This window comes from Camelus bactrianus, chromosome 16 (assembly GCF_048773025.1).
Source record: "Camelus bactrianus isolate YW-2024 breed Bactrian camel chromosome 16, ASM4877302v1, whole genome shotgun sequence".
NCBI lineage: Eukaryota > Metazoa > Chordata > Mammalia > Artiodactyla > Camelidae > Camelus > Camelus bactrianus.
The window spans coordinates 37,623,491-37,647,626 of record NC_133554.1 but is presented as its reverse complement, the minus strand read 5'-3'; the positions used below and the strand labels follow the sequence as shown (position 1 = coordinate 37,647,626).

At 36.4% G+C, this 24,136-nt stretch overlaps 1 protein-coding gene across 10 annotated transcripts in view; it reads left to right on the top strand.

The window, feature by feature from the left end:
• Positions 1-23,605, top strand: part of NF1 (neurofibromin 1) — a 225,348-nt gene extending 201,743 nt beyond the window's left edge. For 5 of the 10 annotated variants that reach the window (XM_074343083.1, XM_074343085.1, XM_074343086.1 and 2 more), the window contains 10 exons: positions 332-467; positions 1,711-1,868; positions 4,955-5,077; positions 5,478-5,608; positions 5,773-5,873; positions 6,957-7,099; positions 7,468-7,514; positions 8,855-9,071; positions 19,514-19,581; positions 19,923-23,605. In XM_074343083.1, the coding sequence (XP_074199184.1) occupies positions 332-467; positions 1,711-1,868; positions 4,955-5,077; positions 5,478-5,608; positions 5,773-5,873; positions 6,957-7,099; positions 7,468-7,514; positions 8,855-9,071; positions 19,514-19,581; positions 19,923-20,099 (1,301 nt within the window). In that variant the 3' untranslated portion in view covers positions 20,100-23,605. Of the gene's footprint in view, positions 1-331; positions 468-1,710; positions 1,869-4,954; positions 5,078-5,477; positions 5,609-5,772; positions 5,874-6,956; positions 7,100-7,467; positions 7,515-8,854; positions 9,072-12,768; positions 12,902-19,513; positions 19,582-19,922 lie in introns of all 10 variants that reach the window. The other 5 variants (XM_074343087.1, XM_074343090.1, XM_074343089.1 and 2 more) reach the window with 3 other exon arrangements.
• The last annotated feature ends 531 nt before the right edge of the window (positions 23,606-24,136 follow it).

The following is a 24,136-nucleotide window of genomic DNA, read 5'->3' as shown; positions in this document are numbered from 1 at the left end:
AAATGGGCCTCATAGTCCTGCTCTGCCTACCTTTAGTGTTTGTTGGGTTCAAATGTACATTAAAGCACTTGACAAATAGAACATACTGTTTAAATCTCTTTGTACCTTTCATGTTTACATACAATCTTTCAAAACAGACTGTGAGCCTAATACGATAAACAAGTCTGTCCTAAGTGTTTTATATCCTTAAACTTCATTCTCTTCCGAGGCTCTTTACACGCACGTTTAACAGCTGTTATTCTCTTTAGGAGCTTGTGAGAAGTGTATCCTCTTTTAAGTCACACTTATGATTTATTAAATGTTTTGATCTTCCTTCTTTTTCTTTTTTTAGCTTTACTCACAGTGTCTGAGGAGGTTCGAAGTCGCTGTAGCCTAAAACATAGAAAGTCTCTTCTTCTTACTGATATTTCAATGGAAAATGTTCCTATGGATACATATCCCATTCACCATGGCGACCCTAGCTATAGGTGAGCGGGCTTCTCCCCCCACAATTACATAATTACAATGAGGTTTCAATTTTCTGTGCTAATAGAGGCAAGAATCAGAGGAATCCAGGAGGTAATGTAGAGGGGAACCTAGGGATAATCTAGGAAGACTGTAGAGCAAAGCTCATTTTATAAACATACAGTATTTTATATGGGTTAGTAGTAGGAGAGCTCTTCTTCTAATCTAATTGTGCTAATTAGTTAACATTAGTTTATCTCTTTTTAAGCTCAAATCAGTTGAATAATGGAGAGCTGATTGTGAAAGTATCAGGTTGCAGGAAAAGGCCTAGGGAAACCTAACATGAAATATAAACATTACAGGCTTAATGACAGAAAACTAAACTATACAGGTTTGTAAAAAGATATATATACCATCCACCAGAAATGGACACAACATTGTAAACTGACTATAACTCAATAAAAAAAAATTAATTGAAATATAAATAAATAAATAAAGGCAGTTTGCTTTGTAAAGAAAAAAAAGATATGCATACCAACATATTTATTGTATTTACTCATATCACACTTAAGTTATTAAAAAGTTTCCATAGTACGGATTTAGACAAGATAATCAAATTATATCCACTGTTGTACATGGCTTTGGGTAATATACTTTTCAATATAACGTGGAGAAATTTCAGGAAAATGGCATCATTTGGAGTGTTTTTGTTTTTTCAATTAAACAAAGGTATCTTTAAGTTTTAGGTACAGTATTGAACATAGGAAAATAATCTTGTATCAGTTTATCAATATCCCACTTCGTGATTAAAAAGCCCTCAACAGTTTCCAACTGAGATATTAACAGTGTGTGCAAAAGCTTTCCAGCATACTTGGTTTTTAGTTTCCTTATTCTTCAGTCATTCCTCTGATTATATTTCTTTGAGATATGCCCTTTTCTTATGGAAAGGAGAAAGTGAGTTTGTCTATGTTCCTCTTGGTTTTTAAACTGAGAATACAATCGCCTATTTAGACTTGATTTTGCCTGATTAAAAAATCAGTGCAGTACAATTCTGTTGAGTACCTACTACGTATAAGATGTCATGGAAGAAAAGTGGATACTTCCTGGGGATAAATTAGCAGTTTGTTCCCTAAAGTGCTTTCGAGTGCAGTTTTAAAATTAAATGATTGCTGTTACTGGGAAATACTACAGCCAGTTGGAAGGGAAAACAGTGGTTGTATCTGTCATCATGTTTATTAATTCTTCTCAATTGTTTCAATCTCTCAGGACACTAAAGGAGAATCAGCCATGGTCCTCTCCCAAAGGTTCTGAAGGGTACCTTGCCGCCGCCTATCCAACGGCAGGCCAGACCAGTCCCCGAGCCCGGAAATCCATGAGCTTGGACATGGGGCAGCCTTCTCAAGCCAACACGAAGAAGTTGCTTGGTTAGTTTATCTAAATTATGTAGAATTTTTTAGAATTATTTTTTAAAATGGTAAGATGCTTTCACTCTTGGAAAATTATTTGAAGCTGTTCGAGATTATCAAAATTTCTTATTTCTGATACAGCAAAGTTTTTTATGCCAAATATTAGAGAGTTTGATAGATCAGTTAAGATAGAGGAATGAGCATGGGAAGTTGAAACAGTGTTTTGGGGATTCTTAGACTCAATATAGTGGCTCTCCTTGTTTTATTCTGCCTTGGCCAGGCAGCAGGGAGTAAGAGAGATACTAGATACAAGAAAGGAAGGGTCTTGCACCATTCAGATGCAGGGCCTTTAACGGTATATTTCCCAAAATCTGAGAGCACAGTACATCAATATACTATGAAGTTGTAATAATACTATTTGCCATCTTTCCTTTAAAAAGACAAAAAGGTAAGGTTTTTAAATTACTATATTTTTTTACTATAAAAAATATGATTCTTGGAAGTTAAAATTGTTCAGTTATGTCAACATTTGTCAAAGAGAAATACACCTAAAATGCTGTGAGATGCTTTCTGTTTTCAAAAACTGAAAGTAGATAATGAGAGAGCCTACTGATCCCACCTCACCACAGACTGAATGCAAAGGTGCTCTTACACAACTGGCTAAAGTTTGCATTGATACTGGAATGCAAATATCAGTGACCAACACTATGAATGGCTCAGTAGGTTTCAATTATCCTGGGAAGTATATTTTTAAGTGTCTTTAGATACTGGGAAAATTTTTGTGTTCATAAGGAAATCAGTGAACAAACAATGAAGTATAAAATAACCTGCAGTAGACCATGAGAGAAGTTGAAACCGCAAATGTTAATCACTGTTACTGGTCACACAGGACTGTTAACCTTTTGTTTGAGTTCTTTTCTTTTTATACTTTGCCGTAAATAATCTTCTAGGAGTTTCCTGGTTACTTTATGTTTTGTAATTCTGAATTTTCATGCCAAGGAAGTTATAAATGAAAAACTAACTTCAGAGAAAATGCAACGTTGGATTCATTCAACCCATGTGCTAGATGAAAAAGTTACAGTCTTTGCCCTGAAGGAGCTGAGTTTGGTGGCTAAGACTTATAATCAGACAATTGCAACAGCATCCCCAGGTGCCATTTAAGTCATATGTCTTGATGAGGGGAAACTGAGAATCTGGGAAAATTAGGAAAAGCTACAGAGAGGAGGTAACATTTGAACTGGGTCTTAAAGATTTAATACATACTTGCCAGGTAGACATAGAGTAAGGAAGGCATGCATTCAAGAGAAGGAATAGCACGAATAAAGAAAAGTCAGGAAAAATAATTGGGTAGGAAATGAAGCTAGAGAAGGATTGGAACTAGATTATGAGAGACTTTGCTCCATGTAAAGAGATTTAGCCTTATCATGTATCCAGAAGGGATCTTTAAGTAGGAGAGGGACATTACAAAATTTTATTTTTAGGAAAGGTTTTTCGCTACTATGTGTAGAAATAGGAATAGCTTTTTGGCAGGGGAACTGTTTAAGAGATTGATACAGCAGTCCAAGTGAAAAGTGGTGTAGGCCTGCACTAAGGCAAGAGCAATGGGAGAATGGAGAAAAGGAATCAAGTTTGGGACTTAGTGCTGGACTGTTGGGCCAGGTTGGGAGGGACAAGACTGTGAAGGATGTCAAAAGTTTCTAGCTTCAAACACTGGATGGGTAGTGACTCCATTCCCCGAGTTCAGGACTAATACATATATTATGTAATATGCATGTGATATATATGTAACACAAGATAAATGTAGGTTGGTTGATATTATATTTGAGATTCCCTTCAGGATTCTAGGAGTATATATTTAAGAGATAAATGAAAACATACATTTTGGAGTTCGGGAAGAGAGAAGTGGACAAGTGGCACATTGCGAATTGATGAGCTCATAGAAGCTATGGGAGTGGAAGGAGGTGTCCCAGGAAGAGTGCAGAGAGTAAAGCAGAAAGGAAGAGTGAAAAAGGTAGAAAAGCTAAATGTAGAGAGTGCTATCCTGATCTCACACAGGATGGAAAGCACAAATTGGTTATTAGGAAATTTGGTATTTTAAGTCTGGTTTTATTTTTATTTTATCTATTTTATCTGGATCCCCAGCCATGCAACTTCAGGCTAATCACGTAACTGCTCATGGCTTCCTCAGTTTACAGGTACATGAAATGAAGAGCTTTGGCTAGATCCTTTTGGGCTGTTAAATTATCTGACCTTGATATGTATGACTATTGTGAATATTTATTAGTTTTAAAACTTGAGGTTAATAGAACATTAAATTTCTCAAGTGTTCAACTGTCAGATGTAATTGGTTTCAGTTCTGGCTTCTAAAAAAAATGGTACTGTCAAAAGTACTCCAGATTTGTTCCTAGAGCTGTACCAAGAAGAATGAGAGAAGCCCTTGGAATACAAATAACAGAAATATCTAAGTTCCAAATAACCCAATTTCAATACTTTTACTTTAAACAAGAGAAAGATATTTAACATTAGTGTAACACATGATTGGAGAAACTCAGAGCCAAATGGGAGATGGTACTGCTCGCTATTTTTGAAGCATCTCCCAGTATATCTATTATTTAGTACTTTCAGGCATGCAAATCCTTTCTTCAAAGCCTGAAGAATTAAAATGAAACTCTGATTTTACCTACTTTTGGAAATTCTCCTTATGTTAATAACTCAGTCTTGGCACCAGCAGAATGCCTTAAATTGAAAAAAGGCTGTTCAGACTAATTGATCTTTGCTCCTGAACAGCACATATCTCTGTATTTATTATCAAATATTGTACTTGTTGGTGGAGTTTGGTTTACCTCCAGTGTAGTGAATGTAATCTCAATTTAATTTGGACCTGTAAGCCCATCCAGCAGAACAGCTGTGTGACCAAAATGCCTTGAGAAGATGAAGAAAAAGGGAGAGGACAGGAACTCTGCCCTAGGGATATGTCTGAGCTTTCTTTGGGTCCTTAAGTGAAAACTTAAACACTTTATGCCCAAACATTTTCTTTTTAGTATATTACTATTCACAGACACTGTGGTTAATGAACTTCCATATTCTGTAACTTTTGTTTATAGGAACAAGGAAAAGTTTTGATCACTTGATATCAGACACAAAGGCTCCTAAAAGGCAAGAAATGGAATCAGGGATCACAACACCCCCCAAAATGAGGAGAGTAGCAGAAACTGATTATGAAATGGGTGAGAAACAAAGTTAATAATTAATCTAGATCATTGAAAGTAAGATTGGGGAGTACATTGAAGCCATATTTGCTTTCCAGTCATTTTTTAGAATCATTAGGATGAAATACAGAAACATTTGCTCTTTTTCAAAAGATAAGCTATGCAGTCCTTACAATGACAGGTATCCTGAAACCTGTGTAGAAAAATCATACATGTGATATACGCCATTGTAGACAGCTAGCCAGGACGTTTGTATAGGTGCATAGTAATTTGTATGATGTTTATGTTGCTATTTTAAGTGGCTTTAAAAAGCTGTTGCATTTTTAAAAGTGACATTAAAATATGTTAGGTGAAGTAGTATCTAGTGTGTTAAATTCAATTAATACAGCTGATTGTGTTAATCCATATCTTACTGCAGAAACTCAAAGGATTTCCTCATCACAACAACACCCACATTTACGTAAAGTTTCAGTGTCTGAATCAAATGTTCTCTTAGACGAAGAAGTACTTACTGATCCAAAAATCCAAGCACTTCTTCTTACTGTTCTGGTAAGGCTTTCCACTTTTTGTAGGATTTTTTTTTTTTGGTCCAATCTACTCTTAAAAGGCCCCTAAATATTAAAAATATGAAAGGAAGGCCATCGTCTGCTTTTCGCCAAAACAGATAGCAATTCAGTCACAAAATAAAATGGTTTTTGTTTACTTTTTTGCAGGCTACACTGGTGAAATATACCACAGATGAGTTTGATCAGCGAATTCTTTATGAATACTTAGCAGAAGCCAGTGTTGTTTTCCCAAAAGTTTTTCCTGTTGTGTAAGTGTCTCCACTTGTGTTTAACTTTTGTGTCTGTCTTGAAGTCAAATGCTTTATGAAAGCTAAGGAAAAATACCACCCACTAGTGCTCGCTGGTTGTGGAGAGGGGACTGTGGGGTAGTGTGATACTGGTTTTAGCTTAGAGACAGTGGGTTTAATGGGATCTAAGACTAGTTTTGGCCTCTTGAATACAAAAAAAAACATTTTTTATCTTGTGATTTTCTTATGTTGTTCGTTGTAGTATTTTTCATTTCCTCACTTAGGAGAAAACTGTTAAGACTGCCATATTTAAATCAGCATACCTGTTCTGGTTTCTTTTTCAGTAGAGGTTTTGTTTTTACCCACAGCTGAGTGAAAACAAAATTGATCTCTTCTTTGGGAGGTGAATTTTACTCTTTCTTAAGGGCCGAAATAATACCGGCCTCAGAATGTTCAAATCTAAATAACCTAAAGAAACTTGGGAAATTCTATTCCTGATCTAGGCCTTCTGTGTATTATCATTATTTCCTTATTTTTGTTTAATCTCACTTAAAAATTTCAGAATTTTATATAGTTGGCTGATAGTTATTTTTATTAGTAGAGTATAGCTGAGTTGGAAGTAGCTAATTTCCTCATGTTTGAATTGGATCATATATTCCACCCGCTCCAAACTAGTTTTTCTCTTGATCTAAACTTGCTGATTCAATCTGATTTAGCATTTATTAAACACTGATTAATATTAAATTTAGTTTTAACTCCTGGGTACATATCAATAATCAGCAGAAAGAGATGGTCCTAAAGCATGCTGAGTGGCAGACAGAAGCCAACCTGGTCTTGAGCAAACAGTCACCATGTATAGTTAAACATGAGTATAGGACAGTGCTAGGTGGTGGTTTTTACCATATTTTCCCTGATGACTGTACACAAAACAAAAGACAAATCAAAAAAGCAAACACACACACATTCATTAGAGAAAATTTGAAAAAGCACTCATCTCCCTTCATTTTTATCACATTGTTCTATGGAATATATAGTGTGTTTTCCAGTAAATATATTCATTTAATTTTCCTTTAAAATGTTTCTCTGTTGACTTTTATTTTTTAGGCACAATTTGTTGGACTCTAAGATCAACACCCTGTTGTCATTGTGCCAAGATCCGAATTTGTTAAATCCGATCCATGGGATTGTGCAGAGTGTGGTGTACCATGAAGAATCCCCACCACAATACCAGACATCTTACCTGCAAAGTAAATAAGTGTACCGGGAGGAGGATGGCTGATGAACTTGAAACATGTGTGCTGTTAAAGAATGCACAGCTGAAGAATTCCTTACAAGGAATAGGCTTGTTCATACCTCTCTCTATCCATGCCGTTTTCTGACTCTTTTAAATATGTGTTCAGCACAATAACTGATTGACAACTTTTTAACTAAAATATGCTTTTATACTGAGTATGTTTTCAGTGAGTTTTAGTCTACTTTGACACTCATTCTTAACAAAAATGTTTTCACTGTACATGTAGGTTTTGTATATCATCAACTATATAACTTATTTAATTTCTGTTAAGATTAGAAGAGTGTCATGCTTGTTTTAAGAGTAACATTTGATTTGTTGCAGGTTTTGGTTTTAATGGCCTGTGGCGATTTGCAGGACCCTTTTCAAAGGTAAGAAAATATATTTTTCTCTATTGACAAAATGAAAGTTTTTATTTGTATTAGTTTGCCTGCTGTAAGAACACACAATATCCTGGAAACCAGAATGATTCACAATAAACACATAAGTTATTTTTATTAAAAGTTTTCTACCACAAGATTCTTTCCAAGAGGCAGCACCTTTAATATGTTTATATATTAGTTTTTACAAAAAAAAAAATTCAAATTGTGCCCTATACTGGAATTTGACGCAACATTGTAAAATAACTATAACTCAATAAAAAAAAAGTTTAAAAAAAATTCAACTCAATTTATGCTTGACTTTTCGGAAAGGTTTGATAAACCTCTGTAAACTTTTCTGCCCTCAGTCCCTCATGTAATTGATGATCTTAATGACACACTTTTAGGTATCTTGTGATTAGGAAGGAGCATTTTGTATGGTTAAAATCTCCCTCATGACCTGAAATTAATATAATGTTGTATATCTCTTTAAGTGTCAATTTTTAAAAATTACATAATTAAAAAAATTAACTCATGGAAACATTTTTCCTTTCAACCTGTTGTATTAGATCCATTCTTCCCTGAATATATCCTCATTTGCTCTGTTCAGCTTGCTTTTGGATTGGCATTAGTTGATGTAGTGCTACATAAATGTGTATTTAATTATTCCCTCTGTATATGGTCTCTCTCCAAATTGATTGAGGTTCCTTGAAGGCAGGACTTCTATTTCTTCCCCCTAGTGCAGTGTTGTAGATACACGGGTGCTAAATCAATATGAATTGTGTTAACTTTGTTCTAATTTTAATAATTGAGTATTTTGATTTGTTTAATTATTACTGAATGTCTCTTGATATGCAAAGGCTGTCATTTAAAAAAAAATGGGCCTGAAGTCACAGAAATAAGTGTATCATGTAAGAATTTTTGTAGTTTGATTGCCGGTAGCCCTCTGAGCCCTTCAGTGTTTAGATAGTTGAGTCTCTATAAATGGCACCTGGAATGATGCTCTGCTCGTTTTCTCTGTTTTGGAAAATTGACTAGACATCATTCCTGATGATTGGATTGTCTCAGGATTAATTCTCTTTGTCTGTGTATGGCTTTCAGTAATTGCAGGTTCATCTGGAAGCTGTAAGTGTAAGCTGAATAAAATTCCCAGTTGTAAGTCCCATAGTAGTCTGTAAATATTATTCCACCCCTTTTTAAATGATCTTTAGTACAAAGGAAGAAAAATAGTAAATTAAGCCCAAAGCTACAATTGAATTAATCTTTGTTGGCTTCAAAGGGGATTTTAAAAAAAGAAAAAAAAAAAAAAAAAAAAGAATGGAGCTAAAATAATTTCCTATTTTCCATTACAGCAAACACAAATCCCTGACTATGCTGAGCTTATTGTTAAGTTTCTTGATGCCTTGATTGACACGTATTTGCCTGGAATTGATGAAGAAACCAGTGAGGAGTCCCTCCTGACACCCACATCTCCTTATCCTCCTGCAGTGCAGAGCCAGCTTAGTATTACTGCTAACCTTAACCTTTCTAATTCCATGACCTCACTTGCAACTTCCCAGCATTCCCCAGGTCAGTAAATGTAATCTTTATATGAATTTGAGCAATAATATTACTATACCAACATTAGGAATTCCCTTGTTATCAATTTATACCAGATTTTGCTCCTTTTTTATCATGAGATTCATCTTATTTCTTCTTTACCTTGTAGATGACTTGAATTTTGGTTTCTGTAAAGCTTTCTACTTTCAAATAGTTATACAGAAGATAGTGAAATGTTTAGAACATATACACATAGTGTTCCAAGGTTGATAAAAGTAACCTAAGGTACATTGTTACCCTGTAAGTGAACAGAATATAATTCCCTTACTAGATGCACTAACTTTGCCCTAGTTCTTCTGTGTCTCTGATACAGCAAACTTTATCCAAAAAAATGCACAAAGTATAGTAGTGCCCCACTTCCCTGCTGCCAGCAACAGCCTGAAAATCTAAGAGTAAATAAACCAACAGACAAAAAAAGCCACCTCAAGAATATAACATCTTAAAGCCCATAAGCATATTCCTTACTCTGGAGTCACTCTTAGGTCCAAGTGGGGAAGGTATACCAATTCAACCTGCAGCTAACAGGTGGGTACTCTGAGAAATAATAGCTAATAGCTCAGGTGTGGCCGAGATAAACAAGATGGCAGAAATGGCAAACCTACAGAACACTGGGCTCATTCAGTGTCAAAGCAGCTGGCTTCACATAACTCTCGTCAGCCCAGGAGGTGGTACTCAGTTCATTACAGAACTGATGCCATTGTGTGTGTTATATGATGTTAGTAATGAAGGAAAGCTTCAGTTGTGGTCACGTTTTCTATTCAGAAAGATATCTTCTAAAATGATTTTAAAAGGTTTGTGTTTAAAGTTCCATTATCTGAAGAGTTAACTTATAAAACACCTGATTCTATTATGGAAAAGTTACTAAATGTAATTAAGTGTTAACATGGATTTTCTTTTAAAAAGTTAAATGATGTATTATAACTATTTTGTGATGTTCAGGATTCATAAATAGAATTCCCAGTTTATAATCCTGATTTTGCATGAATATTTAAACATACATAATTTTGAAGTTTCTGAAGAACTTGGCAAATGTAATACGCAATTTATATTATAAACTATTAAGTAACTATATTTGTCTGTTAAGCGTTGGCCAACAACAAAGCTTTGATCAGCAGAGGAAACAAATTTCTTGATCCAGCATTTATTTATCAGTCACCTTACTGCACCCAGTCAGGTTCTTTTTCTCCCTAAGAAATAAGAGATATCTGGCCAACCTTTTTTCCACATATAGCCATGTTTATTTGCCCTCTGTCACTTATTCCCCAGAAGAGTGTTTCTCCAAGTGTAGTCCCAGCCTAGCAGCAGCAGCATCACTTGGGAGCTTGTTAGAAGTGCAAATGTTGGTGCCCCACCACAGACCTCCTGCCCAAGAAGCTCCAAGAGTGAGGCCCAGCCAGCAATTTGTGTTTTAATAGACACCCAGGTGATTCTCACGCACACTGGAGTTGAGCAGCGCTGCACTGAAGTGCGCCTGTGATCTTACCTCATTATCGGCATTTCGGCTGTTAAAGCCAAGGCAGACTTTAAGTTTACTTTCTTCTGAATATTGCAACCACTGAATTCTTTCCCTCTTCACCACCAACCCCACCATAAAATCTTAGCTTTTTGGAGTTTGAGGGAACAATAGAGGTAATTTAGTTCTAGGTTCACAATGTTCTGTGTGAAGCGGGGAGACTCTGGTTTAGAAGAGCTAAGTTAATTGCTTTATTACACAGTTCTTACCTGGAACCAAGGCCAATGCTCTCTCTACCAATTTCATTGCCATCAGTATCTATCGTCTTTCTTCCTTCCCTTCCCCTGCTTTTCCCTTTTTCTCCCATTGATTTGTTTATTTAGTTCTGTCTCATTGCCTCCATCTCCCTTACCTTAAGTCCACCACTCCTTTTCTTCTGTAGCTCTCTGTTGTCTTGGTTAGTCAGCCATGAAAGTTGATCACAGTTAGAAAATTCGTGGACTCTATCTATATTGATCCTCTTGTTTTTAATGTTTGATTCATTTTGACCAACCTTTTGCCTTTTGGGTTACTAAAATGATGTTAAACCTGTCAGAATGGTTAGTTGTTCTTAAATTGACTCTTTCTTTTTTACCCAGACTAATTGTCAGGGGGATTTCTGCTCATCTTTGCCCACCGATGGAGACAATAAAATAACCCAGTTAAGACTAAATGCACCACTACAAGTTCTTCTGCTAGTGGATTAACTGCTTATGTACTGTGTTGGTTGGAAATTAGCCATATCATTTGCTTAGAAAAACAGTCCTGCTCTGCAACCTCTTATTTAGAATTGTTTATAAAAATCAAAGAATAGCATGTATGGTTTTGGTTGCAGTTTTAAACCAATGTTGCCACCTCCAGTAGTTCTCCAGAGATGGCTACATGAATAGATTATTAACACACTGTAAACCTCTGACTATTCTCAAACGTAATAAAATTAAGTAGAATAATGATGTTCAGCATTTCCTGTCTCTAAATTGTAAACTGTGTCTTTGGTTTGCCAGATTATTTTAGTACATGTTATTAGAGAAAGGGTTTGTCTTTTCAATAGTAACTTTACTCTCCCATGAAGCTCATTTGTATCCTTAAATTGCGGGCTCATCTCCATGAAAGGATCCTGATTTATCTAGCTACCTAATTATTGTGTTTTTGTCATTTGCTCTTACAGAATACATCTCATAAGAGTTAATACTTTGTGACTAGATACGCTCCTTTGTATCTTAAGCACCTTGTAATCTTACATCCTTATCTCCTCAATTCTTTATGGAGCTGAGTTTGCTGATATCAAAGGGTTAAAAGAAATGATGAATCTTATCCAGATTCCTAACTCACTCCAGCATTTCAACTTGGCTGTTTAGTTGTATAGAAACCAGAATATTTCCCTGCCTCCACTCCCATCAGCCAAGTCCTAAGCAGAAGTATTTAAAGAAGCCCTATGTCACTCCCTGAAATGGAGTGTAAGTGTGGCCATCAAATTCCCCAACATCCACCTTTGCCAGTCTACTGAATTTTAAGCAGGTGAAAGCTCTGTTGCTTTATGTGAGAGAGCAAAAGTTCCTGACTTGCACACAGCTCAACCCTTTGCTGCAAACTTTCCCTGTCAGTGTAAGTCTTTGTTTTCTAGATCTTTGGTGCTAAGCGGGATTGGCCACTAAGCTGGATCTTCTGTTTGATCTCCAATAGTCTCTGCTGTCAGATTAGCTAGATAAGGAATTCACGAACTCCCTCCCTGTCCCCATCAAGCATTAAACATTACTTAAGTAAATTTTGGTGATAATTCATCAGTCACCAGCTTTTGAGAAAGTGGTGGTCATTTACATAAAATAATTGTTTCTGAAAATGCGTCCTTCTTGACAGATGACCATAGCCCACTTACCTGTCCCCTTAGTGCAAGGAGGATTGCTTTGTAAGTCCACATTTAAAAAATACCTAAATGACTGTCTTCTGTCTCCACTCCTAACAGAACTTGAACTTGGTATCAGTGGAACCAGTGGACTGTACTCAAGAGTTCATTGCGTATGAAAGTGTGTTGTGGCCCTTTTAGCCAAATAGACATAAAACTTTACCTCTTCAGATTTTCCCAAATGCCACTATGAGAACCTTGAAGAAAACCCATAACATTTATTCTGTGATATATAAGACTATTTCAGATTTGATATTGCAATCCATTCTTAGGCCCAGTGTAGCTGAGCTGGACGTGAATTGAAGAACCTGGATTAGAAGTAGAAAATAAAACCCATCTACTAAAAATGCTATATATGGGACTTTCTCTTGCTTAAGGCCAAGCCATGAGTGGTTCTCTTACAAGGTGAGCAAAAAAGCCTTGTTAAAAAACCATGTGAATGCTTTATAACCATTTCAAGTATGCATTTCAAATGCAGTCTTCCTGCATCCTCTTTAGATATTAAAGAGCAAGTATACTATAAATAAAAATTCGGTTGGAATTATATGGACTTAGTACTCATTAAAAAAAATTAAACAGGTTCATTTCCAATGTATTAAAATTTAATTTATACTCTACCCAGACCTTCTCATATGTCTTACACTGTAATTTAATTCAGTAAACATTCAAATACCTATTTTGTAGGTGTACACTAGGCACTCTGGAGCATTTAAAGATGAGAGAGACCCTGGTCACCAGAGACTTGACAGTTTTTGTCTATGGATCTCAGTATTGCATTTCAACTAAAGTCGTTTCTGAGTTGTGTTGTTTAAAAAATTCTATGTGTACACAGATTCTTTGATTTTTAAGTACAAGATTAATACTACAGTTGTAGAAGGTAACCAAAATACCAGATTTTATCCCAAATTATCCCAGATTTTCATTGTTTACTATATCTAAGGGACTCTGTAGACCCAAAGGAACACGGGGCTAGTGGGACATGAGACCTGCCCTCAGAGAGATTTGAGAACAGTAACAGTGGCAAAGTATTCACAGGCAACTCTTTGGACCTCTTTTGTACTTACGTTGTACCTTGTACTATAAAGTATTCTGATAGTTCAAAGGGACATCTGTTTGGAAAAATCAGGTGATAGTGATGGCAAAAGTTTTACAATATATTTTTTATCTCAAAAATACATGAGGTGTGTGTTATGATTTTTTTAACAAAAACAAGACTTTGACCTATTTTAAATGTTTTTTCATGAGAAAAAAACACTTTAATTTTTTTGATCAAATTATTTTACTTACTCTTAGAGCATGAATTTTTTTAAAGCAAAGACCTGTCAAGTTGAACTTTAAATTCACTTCTTCTGCTTTATTTTGTGGTTCTGTCCAGGCCTGTCAGTTATTCAGTCACTTTGCTTCTGTATTGCAGACCTCTCTCCCAGGAAGCTGGGAGGATCAGCTAGAAATTATAAGAATTCCTAAAACAATAGTGCTGACAGCTGTGTGCAGAAAGGGCTGGTTCGTCAAAGTCATTTCTCCAAAGGGGATAATCACACTCCTGCTGTGTTTACCAGGTTTAGAATGTCTCCCTCTTAGAAGAAACTTAGAGGCCTCTATTTTGAGACGACTTGCAATCTCAGAAACAATTTTAATATTTTAGGTGACTGCTCATGGTATCCCAGACCTTTATTTGGTATATTCCTGATTTATTTTTTCTTCTTTTTCTTTGTTATTACCCTATATTTTAGGGAGAAAAATAATTTTAAACTGAGAAATTGCTTGGTGTAATTTCTGCTATTTTTCCATCTCATTTTTTAGTTTAATTCTTGATTTAAACTAAAATTCTTAATTCTAATAAAGGTGGTAAAAATCCATCTATCTGTAAAATGGTAAGTTCTACCATTTATTTACAGATTGTAATATTTAGGAGATTAATGATCAGAGTTTAATAATGAAAGCCGGAAGCCTCCTGAAAACGAAGGAAAATAATAATTATCCAGTATCTAACCGTATTACACCCTTAAAAAGTCTTATGGACATCACTCACTTTTGTTTTTCCTTCCATTCTGTGTCTGTGAAGCTTCTCTACCTTGCTCTAAATCAGCAGTTTTCATGCAGCTGTTCCCTCATCAAGGTACTCTTTACTTTTGTCATCTTTGCACGAAATACTGCTTACCCCGCGCTCATCCTGGGCACATGGCATGAGACTTCATTCACCAGCCCCTGTAAGCACAGTCTGCCTCAGGCACCTGAAGAACTTGTAAGGCCACTACTCTAAGGTCTGGTTGTTTACGGGCACTGCAGGGCTGAGTCTTGTCGCAGTGAAAGAGCTGCTTTTGCTCCCCGTGAAAACTGAATGTGCAGTCCTGGCCCTGGACTAACACAGGCAGGTTAACAAGAAACTCCGAGGAGAGTTAATTGAGAAAGGAGGGTACGTGGTTGAGGAAGAGTGTTTAGCTTAGAAAATATTTATTTTCCCCAAATACAAAGCCAACCGTGGTGTTTCCTTAGAAATTAAAGCTGGCTGTCAACCTGTAGAGAAAAAGAAGTGTTAGCAATTGATGAAAATCTGTTACAAATATTTTAAAAATTCTTATACTCTTTTGTATATCTAGTTCAAAATACAAATATTTCTAAGTATATATTTAACACATCTCCATCAGTGTATTTACATTAGCATACAAGCAAGCTATGGTTATTTTTTCTCCTAAGAAAACTTGTTGTATTTTGTGTTTATTTACATTAACATCAGTGATTTTATAAATTCTAGTATAAAATTCAAGTCCTGTGCGTTTGTTCTAAAACTCCTTTCAGTGCTTCACTTGCTCTTTTTTTTTTCAGATATTAGGAGCATCTTCGTTTGTGTAGTAATTATCTTATCTATCTGCAAAATGTCTTCGCATAGCTTGTCTGATTCTTCTAATAGTCTTTCAAAATAGGCACATGATTTTTAATTGCCAGATTAAGAACTGAAACCAAATAAGAGTTCTGATCCAACCAGACTTGAACCTGGGTCTTCTGACGGGCCTCATTACACGTGTAACAAATGAGCCTTCAGCTTTGCCTCCTATAGACGCAATGAGAATTTTCTGAGAGGTTTGCCATGTTCTATACATGATAAACTGACCAGCGCAGGGAACCTGCGAGCGCCCTGTGCGGGTGGTGAGAGACTTGGGTTATTATTAGTCTTTCATTTTTGTTGTATAACTTCTCACAAATCACCTAACCTGTTTTTCCTCAGCTTCTCAAGAACTAAAAGGGATTTGATCCTTTTGTTATTTCATGAAAATATTAGGTTCCAGTTTGGGAAATCATTTTGGTGTTTAAAAAATAGGTGACTTTTTTTTTTTAAGATTAAGTATTTTAAGTATTTTATTATTTGTCAGGCTGGAACTATATCCTGAGTTGTCAAAATAAACCTTGATACCTGCCTTCAAGGAACTCATGTTTGAGCAAAGGAGATAGACATATAACTGATACATGTTTTAAGTTTCCTAACTATAATGTAATCTGATCACTTTTTTTCCACTTAGTCAATTCACTGAATTTTGGCCAATAACACCTTTTTATTTAGAATTTTATCTTTATCTGGAACCACCACAATTCATTGAAGCACAGAGCTTGTTAATACACTGCTATGGAGAATTTCCAGCTTCTTCTGGCCTGCATGTTAGTAATTGGCCGCATCCTTAACTAGGATTTTAAGGGAATTTAAACTAGCAAGTCAGGACCACAGTGGTTTTTACCTTTATTTCATTTGGGTGGTGCCCTTTGGGTTTCTATCACCACATGGATTTTTGCTTTTGTGCCCACTGAAAGTCAGAGGGGAAAACCAGTGCTTAGGGGCATAGGAGAGACCAGGATGCACAGCCTCCGAGGGGCCTTGATGAACAGGAGTGCAATAGCAAGGTCTGCTCACTAATTTAGATGTCGTATGTACCAAAGCAGGATGGATCTGTCTCCATTTGGGCAGTCTGGCTGGTGATCTGAGAGTTTTTCCTATAGACTGTTGAGACCAAATCCTTCACCAGCTTCCAGAGAGGTTTTGATTTAATTTCAGAGGGTTAAAAAGAAGAATGCTGCCAAAATTCTCAAAAGTGAGAATTCTGCTTAAAAGCCAGGATACTGGGATCGTTTTGTTTGATACTAATTTGACTTTTTCAAGGTGCTATATTTTGATCTTAATGCTTTTTAACACTGATTTTTTAAAAAACCTTCAAGATTTTAATGTCAGCTTCTCCTTACATCCTTAAGGTAAAACATCTTTGCTGTGCAGTTGAGCTTAGGAATCAACACTTACAGGTTGGGTCACTACGTAGGAAGAACACACACACACGAAATGAATTGAGATGAAGATTGAATTTGAGAGTAAAACTGGGACATTAGCCTCTCACATAGCATTGAAGCTTTGGGTTATGAGTGGCAGTCCTAGGTCAGTGATACTTAATTTAATTTTTAATTAAAAGGAATGCATGCTTGTTAGGGAAAAAATTAGAAAATTCAGAAAAATAAAAGAAAAAATTCTTGCCCATAATCCCTCTGGAGACTCACACTGTTTATTAGCATTTTAATGTATCTCCTTTCCAGTTTCTTTATGTAGTTGAGGTCGTAGTATGTGTAAAACTTTACTGCTTGCTTTTACCTTTCACATTTAATAAGTGATAAATAAGGCTTTTAAATGTCTATTTAGAGGTCTGAAGGTGATTTGCTTATTAACAAAACAGAAAATGGAATATTCTTAGTATTTCTTCGAAGAAACTTTCACGCTAGTGACTTACTCTATGTGATTATAATTTATATAATTTAAATTCATAAGACTTAAGCTGGACAGACCCTTGTCCTCAGCTGCATTGCCACCTTGCAGTGTGTTAACTGCTTCCCCCTCAGTGAGCACAGTCTAGCAGTAGCAAGGCTGCACCAAAGGTGGGCACACAAGAAAGAGCCCCAGGGTGGCAGACTGCTGGCAGAGGGCCGCTGTCCCTCCCTCCAGTGTCACCCACTCTGTGTCCTTCCTGGTGCCCATCTCCTGCTTATTTCAAACCCTTATCTTTAAAGTCCTAGTTTTGCCTGAGTCTTATTTCCTATTAAGGAAATGACCCCAGATAAGGAACTACTGGACTTGAACTTGTAGGCCACATGCAAATTTAAGGAAATGGAATGTCCTAAATACACTGATAAGTTCATGATGATTTCAGACAGAAGAAGATAAAATTTTTTTTTGTCTTTTCCGGTAAAAATACTTCGCCACCCCACTTCAGATCAGCAGTGCATGCTTTTTGGTTCCGAATTACATTTAAAAAAGGAAGCATTCGGTTCAACCAATATTTGTTTAAAAAGACATCAACTAGATCTTATAGGAAAACAAAAATGAATAATAAATGATCTTTGCTCTTTTAGGTGCTTTTATTCTAGTAGAGAAAATATGTATACACAAGTTTTGATAGTATAGGCAAAATAGAAATGCCATATCGAAGCAGGGAGAAAGAAGGGAGGGAGAAAGTAGTTCCGGCAGGAGACAGAAGAATGCATCACGAAGGGAATAGAGATGAAAAAAACATGGGTTGCATTTTGTGGAGATACGTGAGGCAATTGAAAGAGCTGCATAAAAACACATCACAGGCTTCAAGTCGCATTCAAGCGATGATGAGCAGTCTTTCAGTTTTTTTGTTTCTTTTTTAAAGAGCTCTGGTGAAGATACAAATAAATACGCAGAACAGAATAAAAATCATCCAGGAATCTGTTACCCAGAGAAAAGTTCTGTGAACATGGCCGTGTGTTTTCTTTTGTTCATCTTTCTACCCATAGGATGCGATTAGAACAGATTCGGGATGCAGGTTGCCTCTGCTTGGCCCCTGGGGAGGTAACTGCTGACCTTTGTAGCCCTGCACTCGCAGCCTCAGCCCAGTGCACTTTTTCATATGCCCATGGTCCTTTGATAAATTAAGAGGAACCTCTACGGAACCTGTGTACATCAGGCTGTGTGCCTGTGGATGTCTCATACTCTGAACTGAATTTAAGGCTGAATCCAAATGAAGGATGTGTGGCCCCTAGGAAGAGGTCATCACAAATCCATTTCCTTTCCATGAACCAACAAATAGATGCATGGGTCTATGTACATTTTCAATAACATAAGTACTTTTTGACTTGAAGTATTATTGTTGTCCAAAAATAGAAATTTTTCCATTCTCCAATGTAATGTGTATTTTAAAATTCAAATGGTTCAGATAAGAACAGAGTAAAAATTACCTGAAATCGCACCATCCAGAGATAACATATTTTGGCAAATGTTTTCCCAGGCTTTTTTTTTTTTTTCCTGTATGTGGATTTTTTCCCCCCTTACTCCAAAATTATCATCTTTCTGTATCAGTGACTATCAACCAGTACTTAACATTTTGACACAAATTTCTAAAATGCTTTTTGCTTTCCTAACAATAGTTATGCCAAAGGTGGGTATAATCGGTCTGATTATTTTAGTAAGTTTTATTGAAGTGTAACAGACAGAAAAACACACGGATCATAAGTTTACAACCTATTGAACTTTTAAGAAGAAAACATACTTAAAAATCCAGCCTCCAGGTCAAGAAACAGAACATTACCAACACCCCAAGAAACTATCTTTGTACCCTTTTCCAGTCACTGCTTCCCTAGAGGTAACCACTGTTCTGTTACCTGTCTAATTTGTCATCTTTACTAATCTGATGAGTAAAAAATATCTTGTGTTTGCTTCTGGTTTCTTTAATGAAGATACTGATTAGATTATTTATAAAATACATTGTAGGGCCCAGTTGGGGGAGGTTTAGTCTCCTCTATGAGAGAAATAAATGGCATCTATTTAAGGTGCAGAACAACAAAAAAAATGACTTGCCAGAGTTGAAAAGAAGGTCAAAGGAAAGATACTATAATGACCTTGGTGATGTATTATTTTCTCAGTAAATACTTGAGTTCCTTTGGGATAGGCACTATTATTTTAAAAAATAAAAAGCATCTACCTTTCTTTGAAATGACGAATTTCTGTACCTTCTGCAACTACAGAATATACTCGGTGTAGAAACACCAGTAAGGATATGTGGCTAGAAGCTGACCTCTGCTGGAAGTTTCTGGTATGATTTGAAGGAAGCCGTCTTCCTTAGTGGCTGCTAGCCTTTCATTCAGCTCAAGCCTGCCTGCCTCTAGCTTTTCCTTGCAACTTCTGTTTGTTTTTTTTTTGTTTTTGTTTTTTCTCCTTATGCTGTTTTTCTGCTGTGATAGCAAATTTTGCTTAACAAAGTGTGAGGTTTTCTGCGTGACACAGTGTTTGTAAACATTCTAGCAATTGACTATTGAAATGAAATAATGCAAAAACAATATACCAGGTTGTCTCTCTAATACAAATCATGAGATTCAATCCTGGAGCTTAACACCAGAGGAGGAGGGATGACTGGCTGCTCTGTTTTTTTTCCAGGAATCGACAAGGAGAACGTTGAACTCTCCCCCACCACTGGCCACTGTAACAGTGGACGAACTCGCCATGGATCCGCAAGCCAGGTGCAGAAGCAAAGAAGCGCTGGCAGTTTCAAACGTAATAGCATTAAGAAGATCGTGTGAAGCTTTCTTTCTTTCCTTTTTCAAACAGACTTAACTTATACGGGCTCCTCACTAGTGACCCCTCACCACCGTGCTGTGATGCCGCACTCCATGCTTTATAACCAGCCCGTCCAGTCTGCCGTGTCACCAGATGCTCAACTCTTGGAAGCATTGCCTAAATTTAATGCTGCTTTTTTTCTTTAACTTTTTTTTCCTTCTACTTTTGGTGTGTCTGATTTAAGCAAGTGTTCAGAACAACTGCAGAGAAATTGGGAGGTCAGGACACTTGAACTGAGAACATCCCAATTGTGAGAGAGGATGAATTCTTGAATACTGCTACTACTGCAGTGCCAGCTATGAAAGCCATTTGCACAGAGCTCTGCCTTCTATGTTTTCCCCTTCTTCATCATACAAAGTAAAGTGTTAGTCTTATTTACACACTTTTCAAGATAGAAGTCTATGGGAGAAATAATATTATAACCCCAGTATGTTTAATCTGACTTTTAGCTGTGGACGTTTTTTTTTTTTTTTTTTACCTTAACAAAACTGAAGGAACCATAGAGGTCAAGCCTCAGTGACTTCACACCATAAAGCCGCAGGCAAGGTACTTTGAGGGCGGGGGGGGGGGCGGGGGGGTTGGAGGTATTTAGTATTTTGTAGTGGGTTCTTAAGAAATACTAACACTTGAGTATTAGCAATAATTACAGGAAAATAAATGTAACCACATATATCTTAACATTACCGAATTAAAAGCGATGAGTTCTGAGGCCTTATCCAAACTCAGTCATCCAAACTAGTTTATATTTTTCTCCAGTTGATTATCTTATAATCTTTAAATATGCTAAAATTTGTTTTTTGTTTTTGTAAGCCAAAACTATACTAAGTATAGTAATTATACATTTTCCCCCTCCTCCTCTTCTTTCCTAAATAATTCTGATCAGGGTAATCAGTGAACAAAGTGTTGAAAATTGTTCCTCGAACGTAATTTTCGTAGATGGTTGCATTAGCTCCATAGCAAAATGGAATGGTACGTGACTATTAGAATAGCTGATGCTTTTATTTTGTTTAATGATTTTCCCAGAAACAGAGAGTATGGTGTATATTATCAAAATTTTTCAATAAGATATATTTTAAATGTCTTGTAATCTTTCCCCTCCCCTCCAAAAAAATCAGGAATTTCTTTAGCAAAACATTTGAATTCTATATGATAGAATTGCATTTAATCACTGTGAAATGACTGGTCAGCCTGCATTAGTGTGACAATAGGGGGACCTTAAGAGTTGCTGCTATACTGAATGGTATGGATTATCTTGGCATTGGAATTTCCATAGTAATGCAGATCGAATTTCTTTGTGGTACCTGCAGTGTGCAAAATAATTTGACTTCAGTGAGTATATTAGTATCTGGATGTTCCAATTTAGGACTAAACCATATTTATTACAAGAAGATATTATCCTCCTATCCCCAGGTTGCCTTTCTATGTTAAGATGTAATGGCTTTGGGAGGGGAGAAGAAACCTAGGGGAGGGGGATTTCCTGTAGTGCTATCTCATGAGTGGATTTCAGTAAATTAAGTTCCACAGCTAAATCAATAAATAATGGTACATTTAAGTGTTCTGATTTTAATAATATAACATATTTCACATTTATCCAACACAGTAACAATGTAATATGTTAATGTAAATAAAATTGCTTTTGATATTCAGAAATAACAGGAATTTAATTCTTTTAATTTGTTTACAGTCCTGGGAAAAGAACCATTTGCCAAAATAAAAAGAAAAAAACCTTAGTATTAATAGTTATTTTGACATTAAATTGTTGGAAAATATTGAAGACAGGTGCAAATAACTAAACTTTTGTTTTTAACTTTTGTAGAGGCTGAATTAGAATTGAATGTTTATAATATCAGAGCAACTGAGACGATAAAGAAGCTAAGACTAGAGCTTAGTTTAGAAACAGATCATTAACAGCCCCAGTGCCAAGGATGCCAAGCTGCCAGTAAGGTCCCAGTTCCCCCACAACCCAGTGCTTCTGGAGTGGGTATCACAACTTCCTGGCTCCAGGAGTAAAAGACAGATATGAGCCTTTAATCATTTTGGTTCCATGTTTTCCCCTCTTTGGTTGGTTTGGTGCAATGACAGTGGGTAGTTTTATGCTATTTTGCTTTTTCCATCATAACAGGAACTTCAAAAATTTACTATTAGAAAATACTGATCTTTCCATAAATGAGGCTTCCAAGGTATGCTATTTCTTAAATTTAGTCATTATTTCCCTTTAGTGTAATGAATGGCGTGAATTCACTTGAAGTACCTCATGAAATGATCTGCATTGCACAAGTCAAAATTGAGCCTTCTTTGGCGGAAATACTTTTGATCAGTACATCCTGAGAATTTGAAAACTTATTAAGGTTTAAAATTTACCTTGTTTAAAGAATTTCCAACTCTTGAGGAAAATCTAGCTTTCCAGTAACTAAAATGAACATGAGATAAATCTCTCACCAACATGCTTTCCCTGAGAAATGAAACTCTCTTTAGGCCTCATACCTGTAACCGACACAAGACACTCTAGAGTCCAGAGCAGGTTGTCCATTTTGCATAATCTGATATAAGTTGTGTAAAGTCATTTGTTTTAGGTTTGTGGATATTTCCCCTGACTTTTTAAAAAGGAAAACATGAATTCATCACGTTATTTTGCATGCCTGATCTCCCTGTTTTATCACCGCCCTGTCCCAGGGGTACGCCCTTGTTTGCCAGCACTGAGATGCAGTTCTCTGGCTTTGGGAGAAGTGGCGAGTGCTCTGTCCTTCATCCACTCAGCACCTGTTCATTACTGAATGCAGCCCCGTGCAGGTCCTGAGGACACCACAGAGAACAGTCAGCTTCCACCCCCAAGAATGGATGTCCTGGGGGAGACAATGTAAGCCGTCAGCCCTCCCTGCTTAGTGGGTTTTAGGGTTTGTTTGTTTTTTGGGTTTGTTTTTACATCCCACCCCCAACCCAGGCATAATGAGGCATGTCTTACTCAATGTTATGCAATGGACTTATACAAAAATTCACTATTAGTGTCAGCCACACAATTTTTTTTAATGCAGTATATTCACCTGTAAATAGTTTGTGTAAAATTTGACAGAAAAGTATATTTACTACACTGTAAATACATGTGATGATATATTGTATTATTTTGCTTTTTTGTAAAGCAGTTAGTTGCTGTACATGGATAACAAACAAAAATTTGATTATTCTCATGTTAGTATTGTTAACTTCCTGCGACTGCGTTACATCCTTTAAAGAAAATGCTGTGTATTGTAAACTTACATTGTATATGATAACTTCCTCTCTTTTCCATTTGGGCCCAAACTTTGGCAGTTCCCTTGTCTACAGCCTTGTTAATATTGTAAGCAGTTGTATGCCAGCAGGAGGAATACTGCCCTACAGACAAAATCCACCATTGTAGGGGAGAATTGTAGAAATCCATTTCAGATCATTGTTGTTCCCATCCCATTTTTTCCTCCCTGTGTATGTATTCCTCCCCCTTTTTTAAGTAAACTGTAAATTCAATCGGCTCTAAGATGTGGGGAGTTATTTAATTTCTTCACATGCAACAGCTCTATTTTCTCACTTCCTCAACTCCTCCTTGATCTTTTGAAACATTAAGGCCATTTCCTTTCTTTTAAGGATGTCTTGGGTTCTCAAACCACCCCCCGCCATGGGAAAGACCTTTCTATTTCCAGAACCTCTCAAAACTAAAAGTAAAATAACTTTGATGAAGTATGTAGGGGAGAAAAAAGCTTTCTTTGAGTCCCTGAGGGTCTCTGGCTGGGTCAGTTGAAAATTAAACTGACAAAGATAGATTAACAGGAGAAAAGCATACGAATTTATTTAGTATAAATTTTACATGACACAGGAGCCTTCATAAAGAGATGAAGACCCACAGGAACAATTAAACCTGAGTATTTCTGTCCTAGGTTTGATAAAGAGTGGGTATCCGTGTAGAAATACCTTAGGTCAGAGACTGAGAGGTGAGAGCAGCAAAGTGGGGGAAACCTAGCAAGGCCTGTTCCAGTTCTCGGAGTCCCTCTGTCTTGTCTTCAGGG